We start from the raw sequence: 19,101 nt of genomic DNA, 5'->3' as shown, positions 1-19,101 counted from the left end.
TACTCACAATGTTCACCGATAAAACATGAGTAAAGCCGTATTAATAAATAATTTAATAATGACTCTTAGAATTACTTTGTAAATATACAGTAAAAAAAGGTGTTTTATAGCTATGCAGCATATTCACCTCTTTCTGAGAACACGTCTTGGGCCAGTACTTGAGCAGTCCTCGCACCACCGGCTCGGTGAGCGTGGCATCCTTCTCCAGAAACTGCACCACGCAGTAGGCGAGCTGCGCGTGGTACAGCGACAGGCACTTCGCCTTGTGCAGCGGCAGCAGAACCTTCACCAGAAACTGTTTGTGCTCGCTCTTCAACGGCAAGGCGAACCCGTTTATTATACTGAAAATATTATTCATTATCAAACACAGGCCTGTAGGCTTATATTTATTGAGCAAAGCTCTCACCGGGTGACTCCAATTGATTTCTGTGTTTAATTGTTTCTCGGCAATATCTACACCGATTTTAAAAAAATTGAAAATTGACAGAATGATGAATTTCGACTCGACTGAATTATTATAATTAAAAACAAACGTGATTATTTATTGAATTAGGCGTTACTTTGCGGAAATCCATAATTATACAAATGATTTAAGTTTTCTTTAGTGTTAATTCCGCTTTTTTATATTTGTTTTTAAAACAATTCGACACGTGTTTCGCCTCTTCACGAGGCATCCTCAGGACGTGTTGTCTCGTGTAGAGGCGAAACACGTGTCGAATTTAAAAAGAAATATAAAAAAAGCGAAATTAACACTAAAGAAAACTCTAATCATTTGTACAAACATGATTTACAAATTATTCTAAATTACCACGCGCTATTTATATTTATTGTCTTAACTATAGTACTGACAATAAATTCCAAAAGATTATTTTTATTAATTTTGTTTTGTTTTTGTACACAGACTTATTTTACGTCGCTTCGCTCAAATATACATCGCAGCGAAGCGGTACGACCAGCGACTGCGGCATCCTAGTTATACCTATATCTACCTACTACCTTATAGACGACCTGTATAGCCGAGTGGTTAGCGATCCTACCTACTAAGCTAGAGGTCCCGGGTTCGAGTCCCGGTAGGTGCAAGCATTTATATGTTGAATATGGATGTTTGTTTCCGAGTCATGGATGTTTAAATGTATTTATGTATGTTTATATGAATTTATGTATGTTTAAGTAAGTATATTGTATTAAATATATCATTGTCTTGTAACCCATAACACAGGCTATATATGCTTAACTTGGGGCAAGATAATTTGTGTAAAAAGTGTGTCAATATTATTATATTATACTAGCTGACCAGACAGACGTTGTTCTGTACATAATAAATAAAATACCGTTTTCGATGAATTTGTCAATAACTTTTCATTGTAACATAATAATATGCTCCTGTCAGATCTGTCAAACCGCGCGTCAAAAATACTCTCACAGAAAATATGTCCAAACAAAACAAATATTGGAAATAAAAATAATTATGGGTCCCAAATCGAAATAAAAACTATCCTATCTCTTAAGTTGGACTAAACTGCACTCCATGAAGATTGACCCCCCACCCCATTGAAATCCGTTCATTAATTTAGGAGTCCATTGAGGACAAACATTGTGACACGAGATTTATATATATTAAGATTAATATTATACCTCTAGCGACATTAACATACCTAACTGCCCCGACAACGATTTGGTTTTTTTGTAATATATAGATTCAGTCGTCTATAAGTACTACATGTAGCTGACAGACTTACAGATAGACGGATAGCTAACTCTTAGTAGAGTTCCATTGATGAACATACCCGTATTCCGTGACCCTGAGAATTATCATTACAAAACCTTCTAGAAATATTCAATTTTCTTGTGAGTTGATTAAACAATGCAGCATTGTGATCTGGTTGATTTACACATATTCTTTGTACACGATCCTGAAGTTAATCTATTGTGTTATTAAATATATGTTCCATTCGACATTCACTTGAGTAGGGCCACTATATTCTTTGGGCGCACAGATAGCAACTATATTTATTTATAATATGGTCATGTTAAGTGTGAAACTTGTGGGAATACACCTACACATGTTTTTACTCGTAAATGTGTTCAGTAAACAAATGATGTAAGTTTTCTTAAGTGCTAATTCCGCCAATATTTGTTTTTAAAACAATTAGACACGTGTTTCGCCTCTACACGAGGCATCCTCAGGACGTGTTGTCTCGCCAAAATCTGGCACGAGACTCTTAATTTTTTGGTTAGTTATTGGTGGAATTAACACTAAAGAAAACTTAAATCATTTGTATAATTATGGATTTCCGCAAAGTAACGCCTAATTCAATAAAAAGTGTTCAGTAAAAACAGTTTTTTCTTCGATTCACACGAGTGTTACACATTTAAATGAAACACTTTTTAAAGGATTTTCCATTAGATTTTGCGTAAAAGTAACATTGTTATTATTATTTTAGTTAACCCGTCGTTTCAAGACCTTTTCAGATCTCGTTTTCAGCCCCCAAATGTCTGTGTTTGATATCACGATTTGACGTCACTCTAGGTCCAAACCAAAAGTTGAGCGCCATTTATTGCCTGGGACCTCCCAGAAAAATAAATAAATAAAATGGGAAATACCACCTGGTATTTCCTGTAGACAGATGGTTTTTGACAAAATTTACTGTCAGTCCATGTCCTCTTCTTTTTTGGTATGTGTAGTTTTGGGTTTTAATTTAGAGATTATTGAATCCCACTAGGTGTTAGATAATTTTAGACCATCTTCTCTATTGATATTTGGGTGTTTTTTTTAATTTAAATGTCTTCACGTACCAGTCTTGAGAGAAATCTATTCTCTTTACAAAAATTTTGGTTGGTTGAAGCGGATGAAATGGTTTCGACGTTTGGACTTAGAGTGACGTCAAATCGTGTTCGATGCGCAGACGTTTTGAGGGACTGAAGGTGAAAAAATTTCATCTGTAGTCCCTCCGAAAATGAGATCTGACAAGGTCTTGAAACGTCGGGTTACCTAAAATATTATTTTTTTTTACTTTTACGCAAATTCTAATGTAAAAACACAGTTACCTTTAAAAAGTGTTTTAGTTCAAACCATTTTTTTTTTTGAATTTTTAAATAAATGTATGGGCATACATATATCGGTTATACCTAACCCTGTCTATTATAAAACCCACTCCAAAAGATTAATTTAGTAAGTCGTATAGCCTTCGTGCAATATAAATAATATAATAAAACGTCTGGTTTGTTTAATTACCCGTTTTATGTATTTATGTAATTATACCCGTCCAAAAACTGTAAGCAAATATTTGCAAAGTTTCATAGCAATAGGATTACTGATATGTCTGCATATATATATATATATAAATGAATTGTTGTTCGTTAGTCTCGCTAAAACTCGAGAACGGCTGGACCGATTTGGCTAATTTTCGTCTTGAATTGTTTGCGGAAGTCCAGAGAAAGTTTAAAAGGTGAATAAATAGGAAAATGCTGTTAAATTTAATAAAAACAACAAATTTGTTTTTTCTTTGATGTGACCATACATAATTTCTATGAGAGAATTTATTGACGCACGCTGTGACAGTTCTGCTGTGAAACAATTTCATTACGACAGCAGGGTGCATATTTTACGAAGTAATTTTTGATGTTATGATATATCATTGACAAATTCATATAAAAACATTGTTTTATTTATTATATACAGAACAACGTCTGTCGGGTCAGCTAGTCTATAATATATTAGATTACCATCAAGTTAATCACTGAGAAAACATAAATTTCGTGCTGTATTTTAAATATATACATTACATATTATCACACGACTTAATACCTAACAAAATCACTTAACACCTCTCAAAGGTCATAATACCTTACATAATAAAGCCTATGACATTCAGTCTTATTAATAAACTCAATGTAATTCTGGGGTCCTACTCCTAAAATCGATATTCGATAAATCGTGGCATTAGTCGTGTCGAATCCTACTCTTAGTTACGTCGTATTTAATGTCGAAACGATGATTGAACGAACGAAACATTATTCGATATTATCGGTCCTAACCCTACTCTTAGTTGAAAATGTCAGAGACGAATATTCGAATTTCACAAATAATCAAACGCCACTTTTACGATAATCTCAACGACACCTTCTCTAGGCTGTCGATGCTATTATCGTGTCAAGTTGTATAGATATATTTGCCATACAATATTCATACTTAATAAATATTATTGAAATAATTATATGTGATTTACTATTCAACAGGATTTTTTTACTACTAAGTTATTTAAGTCATTTTGTTGATCGTTTATGCGTAGAAATAATGCAAATGGCCGCCTGAGAAATAGGAAGTCGACGAGAAGGGTTGAGTTACTTTTTTTTACATTTTATTATCCGCGAGTTTTGTATTATTTATTCAATTTTAAACTGTCATATTATCTTCATTACTTATTTTTTTAACAATTACATTATGTGTAAATGATACCAAATTGGTGCTGCAGAGTCTGGCATGGTCCGTAGCGCCTAAACTATATTTTGACTTTTGACACTTAACAGCGACATAGCACAGATAATATTTAGGTTTGAACATATTACATTCACACTAACATCGTAAAAAAATCAAAATATTAGTCTATGGTAACGATAAACGATAAGGAATTCGAACATTTGTTAGAGTAGGGTAGTTGCGATATATTCGGAGTATTATCGTATCGTTCCGAATTTATCGTTGTCGATTTTGCAAGTAGACCTCCAGTAGTGATAAAGGTAAGATTAAGATAAACCCCCTTATTCATAATAGTCTGCTAACTTAAAGCATTACTAATTCTCACTCTGTCTTCTTCTATTGACCTAAGTCAGAATGAGAAAAAACACTCCTTAGCGGCTGTTTAAAGTTAGCGGACCATTGTGAATAAGGGGGAAAATATTTTAAATTTGGAATAATTTTACTTCGCGTTTATTAATCACACAGATTATGTAAGTGGCTGTTAACCTACAGGTAAAGAAAACATTATCTGTACAAAAAATATCTCGTGTAATGTTGTGTCATTCACAGCATGTTTATACTTTCCAAGTGATTTTGATGAAATTTAGTATATGCCCATAGTCTTACATAATGTAACTTACTTTTAATGTAACTGAACTACATTTTATCACGTAAATCTAATATATAAAATTCTCGCGTCATAGTGTTTAAACATTGAACTCCTCCGAAACGGCTTGACCGATTCTCATGAAATTTTGAGTGCATATTGGGTAGGTCTGAGAAGCGAAGGTAGGTCGAAATTCCTAAATGTTAAGAATTAAAAATTTCATGTGGACCACCCACACGAATGTTTTTTTTTAATTTATTTGACATTTTTTTTTAATTTTTTTATTTAGTTTGATTATGAGTCAGCATTAAAAAATTCAAATTTTCACCCATCTACGATCAACAGCTGTTACTTTTGTATCGCAATTTTAATATCGGCAATACAACGTTTGCTGGGTCAGCTAGTTCCCCTATAAAGTTTCATGGTAAAATATATACATAACTGAATATGATAGCAAAAAGACTAAGTCCAAAAATAACTCATATAATAAGCGCAATATTATGTATATCTGATTATATACAATACTAATAATGTTCATTAATAATTACTCTGCCTTTAAAATAAGATCAAGAAATAAGAACTTAAACCACCGTTGTTTTACAAATGAAGGTGAAGTTTGCTAAGATAATAATAAATGTAGGTACCTGAAGACTGGTAGGGTTTTGGAATTGACCCCTATATGGGGTATTTTCATCTATGAAATAGTTTTTAGTTACTGCTCCTAAAGTTTTATTACTACATGCCGGGACACATTGTATAGACGACAGTCGCCTGGCAAGGAAATAGCATTTATAACATTTCTACCTATTACCTTCTTATTAAAATTTCTATGGGTGCCATTGTCAATGCTCTACTCAACTCCTCTAGACGGGTTTTACTCCGCGTACCTTATCGTGTGTTAACAAGTCTGTCCACTACATAATATTATACCAGTCTTGTCTAATTTTTACTAGCATTTAAAAGTGTGGAACAATGCCCACTACTCTGTTCCGTCCGTGTAACGTTACATACGTTCAAGTAAGCATAGTAGTGTGTGAATGGCTGGATCACTTGGCGTTGAATAGACATCGCTCCTTTGTTTCTTCTACCGCATTTATTACGGGGAGTGTTCCGAAGAGCTGTTTCACCTGATTCCTGCCGCGGAATTCCATCTTCGCACAACATGCCACAAGTTTGGATATCATTCCCACCATCTGGATGTGTGCGGTTTAGAAGAAGCTTTCATCCACGTACTACAAAGCTGTGGAATGAACTTCCTTGTTTGCGAGACGATACGACATGGGTACCTTAAAAAAGCGTGTACACCTTCCTTAAAGGCTGGCAAAGCTCCTGTGATTCCTCTGGTGTTGCAAGAGAACGTGGGCGGCGGTGATCACTTAACACCAGGTGACCCGTACGCTCGTATGTCCTCCTTTTCCATAAAATAAGTAGTCTAATATTCATAGCATGAACATGGTATGCTATAGTGTAGTGTGCAGATTTCGTTATAAATTTAGAAAATGTGTATACAAAAAACCAAGTGTCGTCATTTTGTAACAGAAGAGCATTATACCTAGGTACAAAAAAAACAACATAACTGAACATACCTTCCCAATATTTCTAGAAGTTCACCAACACCGTTGAAGTGCTCAGTTTCGTACACAAATCTCAGGAAAATGTTATTGATTTGTTTCCTTATAAAAGCTCTCAGACCCAAAAACTTTCCGTAGATACGATGGAGCACCGTCTTAAGGAAATCACGTTCTCGCGGGTCTTCCGAATCAAACAAATCTAAAAGCTATGAAAACAAATAATATTTTATTTAATTGTGACAAATACTTAAATACTACAGCAATTAGAAATATTTGAAATATTAATTGGTTTATAAAAACCCAAGTTTGCTTTAAGTTTCTCTAGCCTAAAAAACCACACTAATTGTGTATTAATTTTTATTACACAATTCATCACCATTATATTATCAGATATAAACATCTGAGTGTTATCTTGCGCTTTTCTCATCCAGCTCCTGCGATATACTCTGAAGGCCACCTAGTGGAAGGGCGCCCTTCACTAGGTTTTCCCAATCGCGGCTTCTACTGAAGAACACGTCGACCTCTGCGCTTTTTGAAAAGCACGACAATTACTTTAATTTTGTGGCCTGTCATACCATGAGTATCCGGTACGACTCGAATCCGTATGTGATAGCGGGTAGGGCGCACTGATAGAAGATTAAGAAAACAGACAAACTTATAATACCTACTACTCGGCTAAGTCGAGTTAGTAAGTCTTTTGTGGGGCGATGCATATGCTTTTACAACATGATCCCAGTAAATGTTCAAAACAAAATTATCACGTTATTCAAAATAATTGTTTAAAAAAGTGTTAAAATAGGTTACTATAACATATATGACTTTCTTAATGATACCGCAGATTGGGAATGGAGTGACCACCCTCGGGCTATTAAATAGTAAAATTAATTGTACAATATTACTTTGTAAACACATTTTCATGATGAAAAAAAGGCCTGCTGAGTTTGTTGCGCCGGTTCTTCTCAGGTCTGTGGCATTCATTTTGGAATGGGTGGTAGTTTTTGACTTTCAATAAGTGATGTCACATCCTATTTTGAATAAAAATATTTGAATTTGAATTTGAAAAATTTTCTCTTCAGGCATTGGCCCAGCTCAGCTTTAGTCTGTTGTGCTCTTTCTTGAACTTGCTCTTGTCTAATTGGTGCATATGCCAAGACATATTTCGAGTGCAACTCCGTGAGCAGCCACCAGTTCAGAATTCATCATGTTGGAAAAGGTCTACTTAGGATAACAATTCATGACTATCATTGCTTACATCCCCAAGATGTAATAAAAAGAGGCCAGCAGATGTGGAGTAACATAAATAAGAGATCATGTAAAGAAAGTTTGATGAATGGAGGCGTTTACTTAGGCGATCAAGACTGTGGAAAATATACGTCTTCTGGATGGACTTCCATGTCTATGCATCTCGCATGCATGCTGTTAGTTGACAGTCTACGGAGTCACAATCCTCAGCAGTGAGCGGACGACGAAGAAGAAGAAATGTACTGGTGTCTGGAGGCAATAGCAAATTTTTGAAAGTACATTGTTATGAGTATGGTTGGTAAAAATAAAAGGTCATTTCATGTGGTGTGCCCTGTTCTTAAATAAAAGAAAACATAAGGGGTGTGAACCTCTGGTCAAAACCTGAAGCTTTTTTTGTTGTGTACCTGACAATTTTTTTTTCCGATTTATGTTTTGGTTGTTATGAGAATTTTCAGGCACCTACTAAAAATCACTTGCTACACACATTTCAACATGATAATAATATAGTCAATCTAGAAAGTCCCTCCTGAAAAGCGAAAAGAACAGAACTAAAGATGCTGGGATGAGTAGTGTCAGTGCCTTTATGTGATACCTTCTGATGGATGGAAAGAAGTGGAGAAAAATATATTGCTATCACTCACTTTTAATGTACTTAAAATACAAATTTTCTCTTTTTGTCCCTACCACTAGAGAATTGGCTGTATTGGTTGCCTTTGCTATAGTAACATGCCAAAATGGGCCAACCGATATCAATATATTGTGGATAAATAAATAATCTTTAAGCAAGTCAGTGGTATGATTTATTTCCACAACTGTATATATCTCACTACCATAAAAACTTATCATTGGACAATATAAGTCAAGATGGGTTGAAGAGTCAGGACTGTTACACTCAGACTTATGCCATAATTGTTAAAAATTCAGTACAATAGAAGTCTGTAGTTATTTCTTGACCAAATCTGAGTAATTAGCTAATAACTTTAGGAAGCACTGTTGTGGCGATTTAAACTGAAGTAACGTTTGCTTGGAAATTATTATATGAGAATTCACTAGTGTTTTTAAACAACCAAATTCGTAATAAAAAATTAAGCCAAATGAAAAAAGCAATTGAAAGTCAAACAACAACTGGAGAAACACTCTTTGTTAAAAACCTGATAATAATTACATAAGTATCTGCCAAATATTAAATGGTCCTATAGCAATAAAGTTTCTTCAATAATATCTGTTTCTTGTCATAGACACAATATTTTAGGGAACAACTAGCATTGTGTAGCATATTTATATATGTTATGTTTGTCAAGCGTATGTTTAAAAAATTATAATTTTTATTCAAAATAGGACAAAATTCGAAAAAGAATCAGGCCAGGTATTCAGGCCTGAGAAGAATGGGCCGCAAGAAACTCAGCGAGATTCATTTATTTTTATATAAAAATTTGGTTACAATGTAATATCATACTATAAAACATATTATTTTACAGCCTGAGGATGGTATGGTATGGTATAGGGGCTCCTAATTGTTTCCGCAATTAAACCACTAGCATGGGTCCATTTTGCGTGCAGTAATGGCCAGTTACTCCAACCAGCCCAGCTCCTTCCAGAAGTTCAGAACATTCCTGTGGTGTTCGCAGACTTCCTGGAGCGACCTCGTATTGGTTAAGGTTTTTGCCGGTTCGTTGGCCACCCCCGCACATTCCAGGATTACGTGAGCGACCGTTTCGTCTTCGGCCAGACAGCCTCTGCACTTAGGACTGTCCGTTACGCCGATTGTGAAAAGGTGTTTGTTTAGTGATGTGTGACCGGTTAGGGTGCCCACCATTATACGGATGTCATGTCTGTTGAGGCTGATAAGTCTACGTACCAGTTTGGGCGACAGTGCCGGTATGCCTTCCTTCCAATGTGAGTGCGTAGCCATACGCACTCACATTGGAAGATGGAGCTGTGTGTGCCCAAGGGTATGGACCAGCCTGAGGATGGTCAGTCCATTCCAAATGTGTTGTATCATTGAGAAAGTCATTTATGCTATAGTAACCTTTACCACACAAACATTTTTTTTTAACGATTCTTTTGTATTTCGTAATATCATATACATCATCCCACAAAAGGCTTACTAACTCAACTTAGTCGAGTAGTAGGCAATATAAGTTTATGTCTGTTCCTGGTGTTAACATTATGGTTATGACAGTTTCTATCATATTCTTATGTACATACTTATCATTATCAAGAATATATCATATATAAGATATAATCATACAATGTAATGTAGATATAATAAGGAAACCATTTTGAGAAAATAAATGCCTTTTATGCCTTTTTACAGATATATCATGAGTGCCTCCAACCTGCCTACCTAAGGCTAAGACAATAATTAATCCTCCGGTCATTCAAAAGAACATGGGGATAGGGACCAGATAAAATCAGTTGACCTCTTGTTTACATGTGGTGTAAACAAGTTATTGTAAACATAATATCATTTACATCCGATCATAAAAAGTTATCATGCAATAAAATTGATTTTCATACCTGCAATACAAATTTCTGGTCAATGGATTTTTTGCCAATAGTTGGCTGGAACTCAGTTGATTCAAGGAAGCGCAAAAAGAATTCATACACCAACTGTAGGTGCGGCCATGATGCTTCCAAGGTAGGATCATCTTCTTCGGGATCAAAATCTGGATTCTCACTAGGTGGCAGAGTGCGAAATAGATTTGCCGATATCTAAAACAAATTTTTATTTATTTATTAATATTAATGATATAATTATATTGATGTTATTAGGGTGTAACTCATTAGGAGGTTACTTTACAATAAATAAAAGGAATTTATGAGGTTCTAATATAATAATGTAATAGGTGTAGTGAAATTTACTTTCCAAATTCCACATAAAAGTAACCTTCCTAAGTGAGAAGCAAAAACTCTGTGTTTCAATTAATTCCAAAGAAATTGTTCCAAAACGAGCCATGTCTTTGTACATTAACCAGACTATGCAAAAAAAAACTTATGACTACTACAAATAAAATTTGAAAAACAACAAAATTTTATGAATGATGCAGGACTCGAACCCACAACCTCCGGCATGCCGTGCCGGTGCTCTAACCGTTCGAGTTCCGTTCGTTGTATCATTATAAAATCTTGTATGCTTTTGTTAAACTCTCAGGTTGTGGCTTCAAAATTTATTTGTGTATTAATCCTAGAAGTGAGGGTTATCACTTTAAAAACATAACAAATTGTTTATGACTACTATTTATTTGTGTCATGTTCAAATTCAATCATTTTTTGTAGGTAATACAGGTGTTGTACATTATTACATTTAGGCAAACATGGAACCATAGAGTACCTATTATTATTACTTTTTTAGTTACATTTTTAGTCCTGGTTTCAAGCCCTTTTATCTTTATGATTGCTATTAAATGAAACAAATCATTTCATAAATAAATGTGTCTTTACATGAGCCATTTCTTTGATTGTAATGTAATTGGTAATGTAAGACTTAAAATTATTAATATACAGGTAATCCTAAAATATATTAATAATAAAGCGGTAGTGGTTCTTCTGTATAGAAACCACCTTATAGAGATATTCCCATATAACACGGTTTTACAAACTCATAATTCATAATAATACAAGTAATTCCAATTGTTTGCCTAGTATTACTATTTTACTAAGGTTTTAATACACAAATATAACAAAATAATCTAATTTTGTAGTAACACAATTGACACACATGCATATGTGAAGCTAATTATGAACGGCACAAATCATTATAAATTTCACAGTACAGAAACATGTATCTGGGAAAGCCCGTGGATTCAAAACCCGTAATATGAACACGCATTATAGGGGTCATTACTGTATTTGGTATGTCAATTGTCAGACTCAGACTGGTTAGATGTGACAGCAACAGCTGACATACACATTAACACCATGTAACTACTGAAACGTCCGCGCAACTAGAGCGGCTTTTTTCTTTAGACAGTCAAACGTCCAGGCAACCAGAGTGGCCCAGTCGACTTGCGTATTTATTTTGTGTTATAATCTGTAGTATGAGTGAATTAGCTTGTCAAATACGATTTCTTAAGACTCTATGGTAAGTAATTGTAATAGGCTTATCTTTAAATATCAAGTATCCGAGCAAAAATTGTAAATACTTTATGTAAATATATTAAACAGAATAATATTAAGTTATAACTAACACAATAAATGTTTTATATAAAGTAATATTATCAGTGTTTGTCCAATATAATCTAACAGCATGTATATTTGTTTCAGGTATAATAAGAAAATAAATCTGTTTTGATTCTGGGCACCGGTCATTACTATAATCACTTATAAATTCGTTTACACCGATCAAATGACACACTCTAAGCTTGTTGGTCTACTGAAACGTGACATTGGCGAGTTGTGGTGCCCCTTCCACAGAAGCCACTAGAAAGAATAGAATAGAATAGAACATGCATGTATATTTGTTTCAGGTATTATAAGGAAATAAAACATTGTTTAATCTTAGCACTAAACATTAGGAGACCAACCAAATTGGTACTGACTTGTACATTTATCAATTTTATATAGATTATTGTATGATTTATTACTTTGTAGTTAAATGAGATAAAATGAGAATTTGTAGCTAGAAGATAAAGTCTAAAAATTATTATTTAATAGTTATAATTAGTAATTGTTTGGAAGAGAACCAAGTTATTATAAATCAATTTATCAATTTAGCCATTACAAAAATAAATAAATACAGAAATATATCTAACATTTATATAACTTAGCTAAATAAACTCTTGTTGAAATTATTTAAGAAAGCCTTTATCATTAGATAAAATTATTACAGCAGTTAATCCTTCTACTCTCTTTTGTGGCCCTTTGGCAGAAAGAACCGAGGAAGCATACTCTGGAAAGTATCTACTCTGGGGGTAAACAGTTCCAACATGCTTATGAAGAATATTGTGGTTTCATTACTTTAGACATTTTGGTCTTAATCTTAAAAAATCAATCTAATAAATTACAAAATACAGCTTATTTTGTAATTATTTGCTATAAAAACAAGTTCTGATAGTGTAAATAAAGTGGCCTTCATAAAACATAAAAATCATATCACATGCTAGCTAGCAAAGTCAAATAAAAACTAAGTATACTAAACTAGTAAGGTTTATAATGGCATATATTTTGTTGATGTACAAAGAACTTTATTTCAGTATCAATGCCCCATACGAAGTGGTCGTTCAAAGCATGGTAGTATACTTTAATGTTGCAGAAGCCACACAAGCCACAGTTGAAACAATGGAAAAGAAATAATTGCAAATGTTGAGACAGAAACTCTAGGTGTATTTATATGGAATTTCTGGTCACTTATTATTCAATTCCAAGCCAATCTTTCTAGTGTCCAACATACAAGGCAAGGGCCGATACTATAATGCATCAACTATTTCCAATGTGATTTCTACATGTTTGTAAATGTAGGAAGAAGGACAGAATGATACTTATTCTAATAATAACCATTAATAAGTTGATATGACTGCGGTGTTAGCAGCATATCATGCGTATGTAGACAGCACTCTGAGATATGGGATACTATTCTGGGGTAATGCTCCAGGGATTTATGAAGTATTCAAAGCTCAAAAGAAATGTATCAGATCTGTCTGCTCACTAAAAGCAACCGAAACATGTAAACCTCACTTTATTAAATTAAATATTCTTAGTATGACATCAATATATATTTATGAAGTAGCAGTTATGGTAAAGAATAATATCTATAAATATGAAACGCTAATTTCGAAACGAAACGACAACAAATTACGACCTTTGAAGTCCAGAACAGAGTTGTATCGAAACAGAATCTTTTGCGTGGGACCAACAATTTACAACAAATTACCTGACAATATTAAGCGTGAAAATATATTCTACTTTAAAAAGTATCTCAAATCTTACTTAATTAAAAAAGCATACTACTCATTAAAAGATTTTCTTGACGATAAAATAGTAAATAATAAAAATTAACTTCGACTGAACTCAATATCATTGTATAGCTAATGACATTATATTATAAATTAAACTTAATAAGCCTATGAAATAATAAATATTGTATGATTGATGTTAATCTAAGTTTGCTTGGGATGTATATCTTTTTTTAGTATAGTACAATATATTATAATTGTTACAGAAATTAAAACGTGAACTATGTATTCCTCTATGAGTTTGCATGCCTTGTGGGTTAGGATAAGAGCACTTGTTAATTATAAGCCAACAACATATTACTACCTTATCTTGCAAATAAAGATGATTTGATTTGATTAATGTGTGTAAGCATTCATTTCATGTTCATTTTGCATGCCAATCTGAACATTTATTAATGTACAAGTAAAAATATATATATTTAACATAATTGTCAATACTCTAACACAATTCTTCAAGAGTAGAAAAAAATATGCAGAGTATTGTATTACCAATCAGCAGTCTGCGTAATTTTACTCAATAGATGCTTTATCATCATTAATCTCTGGTGACCAGTAATACAGGTATTTTATTACCTACCACAGGCACCAGCGATCCACAACCAAAACTTATGTATCCCCTGTATTTTTAAGTTTTCGCTATATTGTAATTTTGGTTGTTGGTGAGAAATAAAAGTTATTATTATTAATTGACATAGTTACATGTACTGAAATGCAAGCAAACTGCAACAGAATTAAAATAGTAGGTACTTCATAGATAGCAATAATACAGTTTAACATTATTCTTTGGATACCTTACTGTAAACTCTTTTAAAATTTATGAGTTTAATTTACTCATGTCTTAAATTTTTATCACTTTTGACTAATAATTGGTTGTAGATTCATACTGTCGCCAACCCTTTGCTAAATCTGCCATTTGATGGATTGGTATTGACTCAATTTTAATATGACATTAAATTTAATGGACATATTTACCATCTTTATTATCTCGGGGTACACTGGCTCTGTGAGAACCCCAAGTCGAACAGTGACGTACTCAACAAGTTCATTCAATGTGGCACGCTTTATCTCTTTCCCTTTTATATCAGCAACAGGATCCATAAAATCAAATGCAACACAACATTGCCGCAGTTTTCGGATGAACAAATCCTCTTGTTCAGTATTGGGGACATCTGAAATATTTTTAAAAATACTTAAGATAGTAGATCTTACTAGTACACACAAGACCTTTCTTATTCTTAACAATAACACTTTATTAATGCAAAAACTGTGTAAAATATATATAAAATGAGCAAGTAAATCCATAAATCAATCCTTATATGGTCTAAGGTTAGGTTTTCATTCAAGCTTCTTTATAAGTGCCACTAAGATATTTATGTTCAGAATGAAATATTCAACGGATTACTATTAAGGATATGTATAAATATAGCACTTTATTCACTCAACATCAAAATAAATGATATTCACATAAACTTAATAAATTAACAAATAAGAATTAGAATAATTAATCCCTAAAAATGGATATATTAATATATATACTAAACACAACTGATATTTTAAAAAATGTGTATAAATATTATTTAAGCCACTTGTAAAACATTCAAAGATATTCCATACCATTAGGAAAAATGGACTTCATATTTTCAAAACAGGATATTTTTTTAATGTCTGATTTAACTAAGATTAAATTTGATCTAACACTTCGAGAGATATTTACCTTTAAAAGGTGGCAATGCCTGCAACTCCACATCTTGCGTATTCCGATAACGTGACGACCCCTGAGATTTTTTGGTCTTTTTCTTGAGAGACCTTTTTGCAAAGGGGTCAATTCTATCAACAAACGTTCCCGAAGACATTTTGTGAGTATAAAAAGTCCAAATTGAAGGTGTGTCGAGAGTAATTAATTCAAAAATTGTGTATTTTCTGATAAATTCATGATCCAGCCAAATAAACAAGATAAACGAGCTCTTCGTACACTCGAACGTAATATAGAACCTAAACAAACATTCCTTCGTCACTCATGACGGTAATGGAGTGATTATACTCAGGTCATCCTATAAACACTTTTGATTCCACAATTGTTACGTAATTCAGCAACGTCTTTTCACTAAAATATCACAAAAACAAAACGGAAAATGTCCATTTAAAAATTCAATTTATTTTGTGAGGCGTGTCACAAATAGCAAAAGGCAGAAGTCACATACATACAAGCCTCGTGTAATATCAGCCGGTCAGTCGATGACAATTTAATTTAACTCACTCGAATCATCAATTTTGAACAATATAAAATTATTAAAACACATAAATCGTCGCAAACAAACAAATTTATATTGCTCTTAAATAAAAGAAAACTTAAATGGCAATGACACACAGAACAATTTTAACACCAAAATTCTACAATCGTATTCTCGCCATAGCTCACGATCAGTTTCAATTCGGACATTGAATCAAGATGCATTTTATTGTAAATCACAACAATATTTCGTTTATTAATATTTCAATGCGGATTGAACTTTATTTTCGACTTTTTCACAACGATAAACGATGAATTTACAAAAGCTATCAAGTTAAAAGATTAACATCACTGATTTTGCTGCGAAAACGCCAGCAGTCAGAAGTACCTATTTCTGAAAATAGATGGAGATATAAAAATGTTCGGGTGGTCAGTGTAGATACTAATATATATATTTTAACGAAAATAATAACTTATATGAATGTTAATACTTTTATAATTCAAATTTCACTTTGTTTAATTCATTCGTATATTTATTTTACATAATTATTCCTAATTAATCTTTTAATATTAATCTTTAAGCTTACGGAAGCGACAAAAAGTAGTTTTGCGTCGCGATACACCACAGAACACTATTACTCTGATTACACTATCACAGATTATCAGAGAAACAGTCTGGAGGCCTCGTTAGAGTAAAATATCTTCTTTGCTAGAGGCGTAGACGAAGAAACAACGAGGGACGACAGTGGGAGCTAATTATTATATTTTCAATCAATCAATCAATCAACTTCTTTATTTGCGTATAAACATGGTATGTTACGATGCTATAATCTTACAGTTTCACATGTTGCGCCAGGCTTAACTAGGCATGAAAATTAATTTAATACAGTAAATAGTATAAGGTAAACAACACATAACAAGATTAGATGATATATGTCTACATGTCAGAAACAATAAATATTAATTATCATAATACTAAAAATTAATACAGAATCACAGACTCACATAACAATAAAATAATAACAGTCTAACATAATAATAATAAATATTGTCTAATTAATTATTAACAAAAAGTTTCACATTTTATGTTATGACATTACTCGCGTTCAGAAATTCATTTATCATATAAAATAGTCGCTCACTTAACCAGTGTTTAAGTGTTTTCTTATAAAGACTTTTATTTAATAATTTTAAATTAATGGGTAGTTTATTGTATATTCTGACACTCAAAGCAAGAAACTCTTGTCATATTGCAAGGTCAGTGGGATTTCGTCGAAAATTAGTCTATTTGGATCGCGGCGGTTTCTTTGACCGTTAGTGTCACAAATATTCTTGAATAATTCACTATTGAATTTCACAAATATACACAGTTCATAAATATAAAGACAAGCAAGTGGTAATAGTCCAAGTTTTCCAAACAGAGGTCTGCAAGACTCATCAGGTGGCACGTTGCAAATTGCTCTCACACATTTTTTTTGCGATATAAAAACCCTAGAAATATTTGTACAATTAATTTATTTGATTAAAACGGTTACAACACCAATTACATTAATCAAGTACATTGCTATTGCTAGACGCTATTATACGAGAACTCACAAAGTTGGAGCAGCAACTGCACCAACACATCAAGTCTATTAGTAAATAGATCACAATCAGGGTGGGCTTCTACGAGGTGATTAAACACTTTCAAGACTCGCGGCACAGGCGCTGAAGTGCGTACGTAAGCACCATGCGACACGCAGGTACTACCAGCAGACGGTTATTTCTACTACGACTATAATTGTCAGGTGTATACAATCGAATTAGCTCATTATGTATATCAGGGGCATCTATTAAGCACCGGCTAACTTTAAGCAAGATAGTTACCTGGTCGAGAGCCCGCCTGGTTTCCAAAGTGTTGTATTCGAGGCAACCGACGAGATGTACAGGTAGTAACCTAGTTTCCACTTATACAGGAAACGCAAAAAATCTTTTTGAACTTTCTCCAGCATAAGGGAATAGGTTACTTCATAGGGATTTCACATGCACGAGCTTGCATCAAGCATACGCAAGCATACTAAGGGGTAAGGGTACAGCAGTTGTATTAATTGACGCTTTGGAAATCGCACGCATTCCTTAATACGAACCCTAGTCTCAAAAAGGACTCTTGAGTGACTATTATTATATAGTCGTGGAAGTTCATAAAAAGACGATTCGACAAAAATTGACAACTAAGCATTTAGTGAGATTAAATCATATTTTATAGGCCTCATAACAAGATAACAAAATCTCATCTTAATTTTCACAAAAAACATGTCTAAATAATTATAATATCGCTATATCCAGTTTTAATGCCAAGCCTTCCCCCTTACTATCGATTGCCGCCGCCCATCTATGTGTTAGGTATACCAGAAGATCACCTGCTCATCGACCATGGCGAAAGCCGTACTGTCGGTCGTTGATCAACTGGTGAGCCTCTAGGTATACTAAGAGCTGGCGGTTAATTATGCTCTCTATAATTTTGTAGAGCCAAGCGGTAATAGCTATAGGCCTGTAGTTTGCCGGATACGAACTGTCTCATCTCTTTGGGTCGGACAAGTTGGGTTGAACAAGGGCTGACTTCCATGAAGCAGGGACTACGCCTTTTGTATATGAGTGTCGGAATAAACGCGTTAGCACCGGCGTTTACTCAGGGGCACACATTCTTAGCACGATTGGAGAAATGACATCCGGCCCGCCCCGATTACCTGACGTCCAACGAGAACAGAGCTCGCCTAACAGTTTTTTATCTGAACTGTACTTCAGGTATTGAGCTCTGACACCACGGGATGGTCGGCGGTGATTTTCCGTCGTCGTCAAGAGTCGAGTTGGAGGCGAAAAGAGCGCTCAGGAGATCGGCTTTCTCTTTTGCCGTATGGGCCAGGGTTTCATTCTGCATGTGCAACGGCGCCAGGGACGGCTGGTTGAAGTTACCAAGAGCAGCTTTCGACAACGACCATAACTTGCGTGTTCCGGCCGGGAAAATGGAAAGCTGCTCGCTGATTTTGACGACGTGCTTC

The 19,101-nt window shown here is 33.9% G+C and overlaps 1 protein-coding gene across 1 annotated transcript in view; it reads right to left on the bottom strand.

The window, feature by feature from the left end:
• LOC126972545 (serine/threonine-protein phosphatase 2A 56 kDa regulatory subunit epsilon isoform-like) overlaps nt 1-16,468 on the bottom strand; it is a 30,740-nt gene extending 14,272 nt beyond the window's left edge. Inside the window, exons 1-5 of the mRNA XM_050819383.1 lie at nt 15,548-16,468; nt 14,806-15,002; nt 10,400-10,594; nt 6,653-6,843; nt 128-341 (exon numbers count right to left, since the gene is read on the bottom strand). Coding sequence (XP_050675340.1) covers nt 128-341; nt 6,653-6,843; nt 10,400-10,594; nt 14,806-15,002; nt 15,548-15,686 — 936 coding nt within the window. The 5' untranslated portion in view covers nt 15,687-16,468. The remainder of the gene's footprint in view (nt 1-127; nt 342-6,652; nt 6,844-10,399; nt 10,595-14,805; nt 15,003-15,547) is intronic.
• Between the last annotated feature and the right edge of the window lie 2,633 nt (nt 16,469-19,101).

This window comes from Leptidea sinapis, chromosome 26 (assembly GCF_905404315.1).
Source record: "Leptidea sinapis chromosome 26, ilLepSina1.1, whole genome shotgun sequence".
Classification (NCBI taxonomy): domain Eukaryota; kingdom Metazoa; phylum Arthropoda; class Insecta; order Lepidoptera; family Pieridae; genus Leptidea; species Leptidea sinapis.
This window is presented reverse-complemented; position numbering and strand designations above follow the sequence as displayed.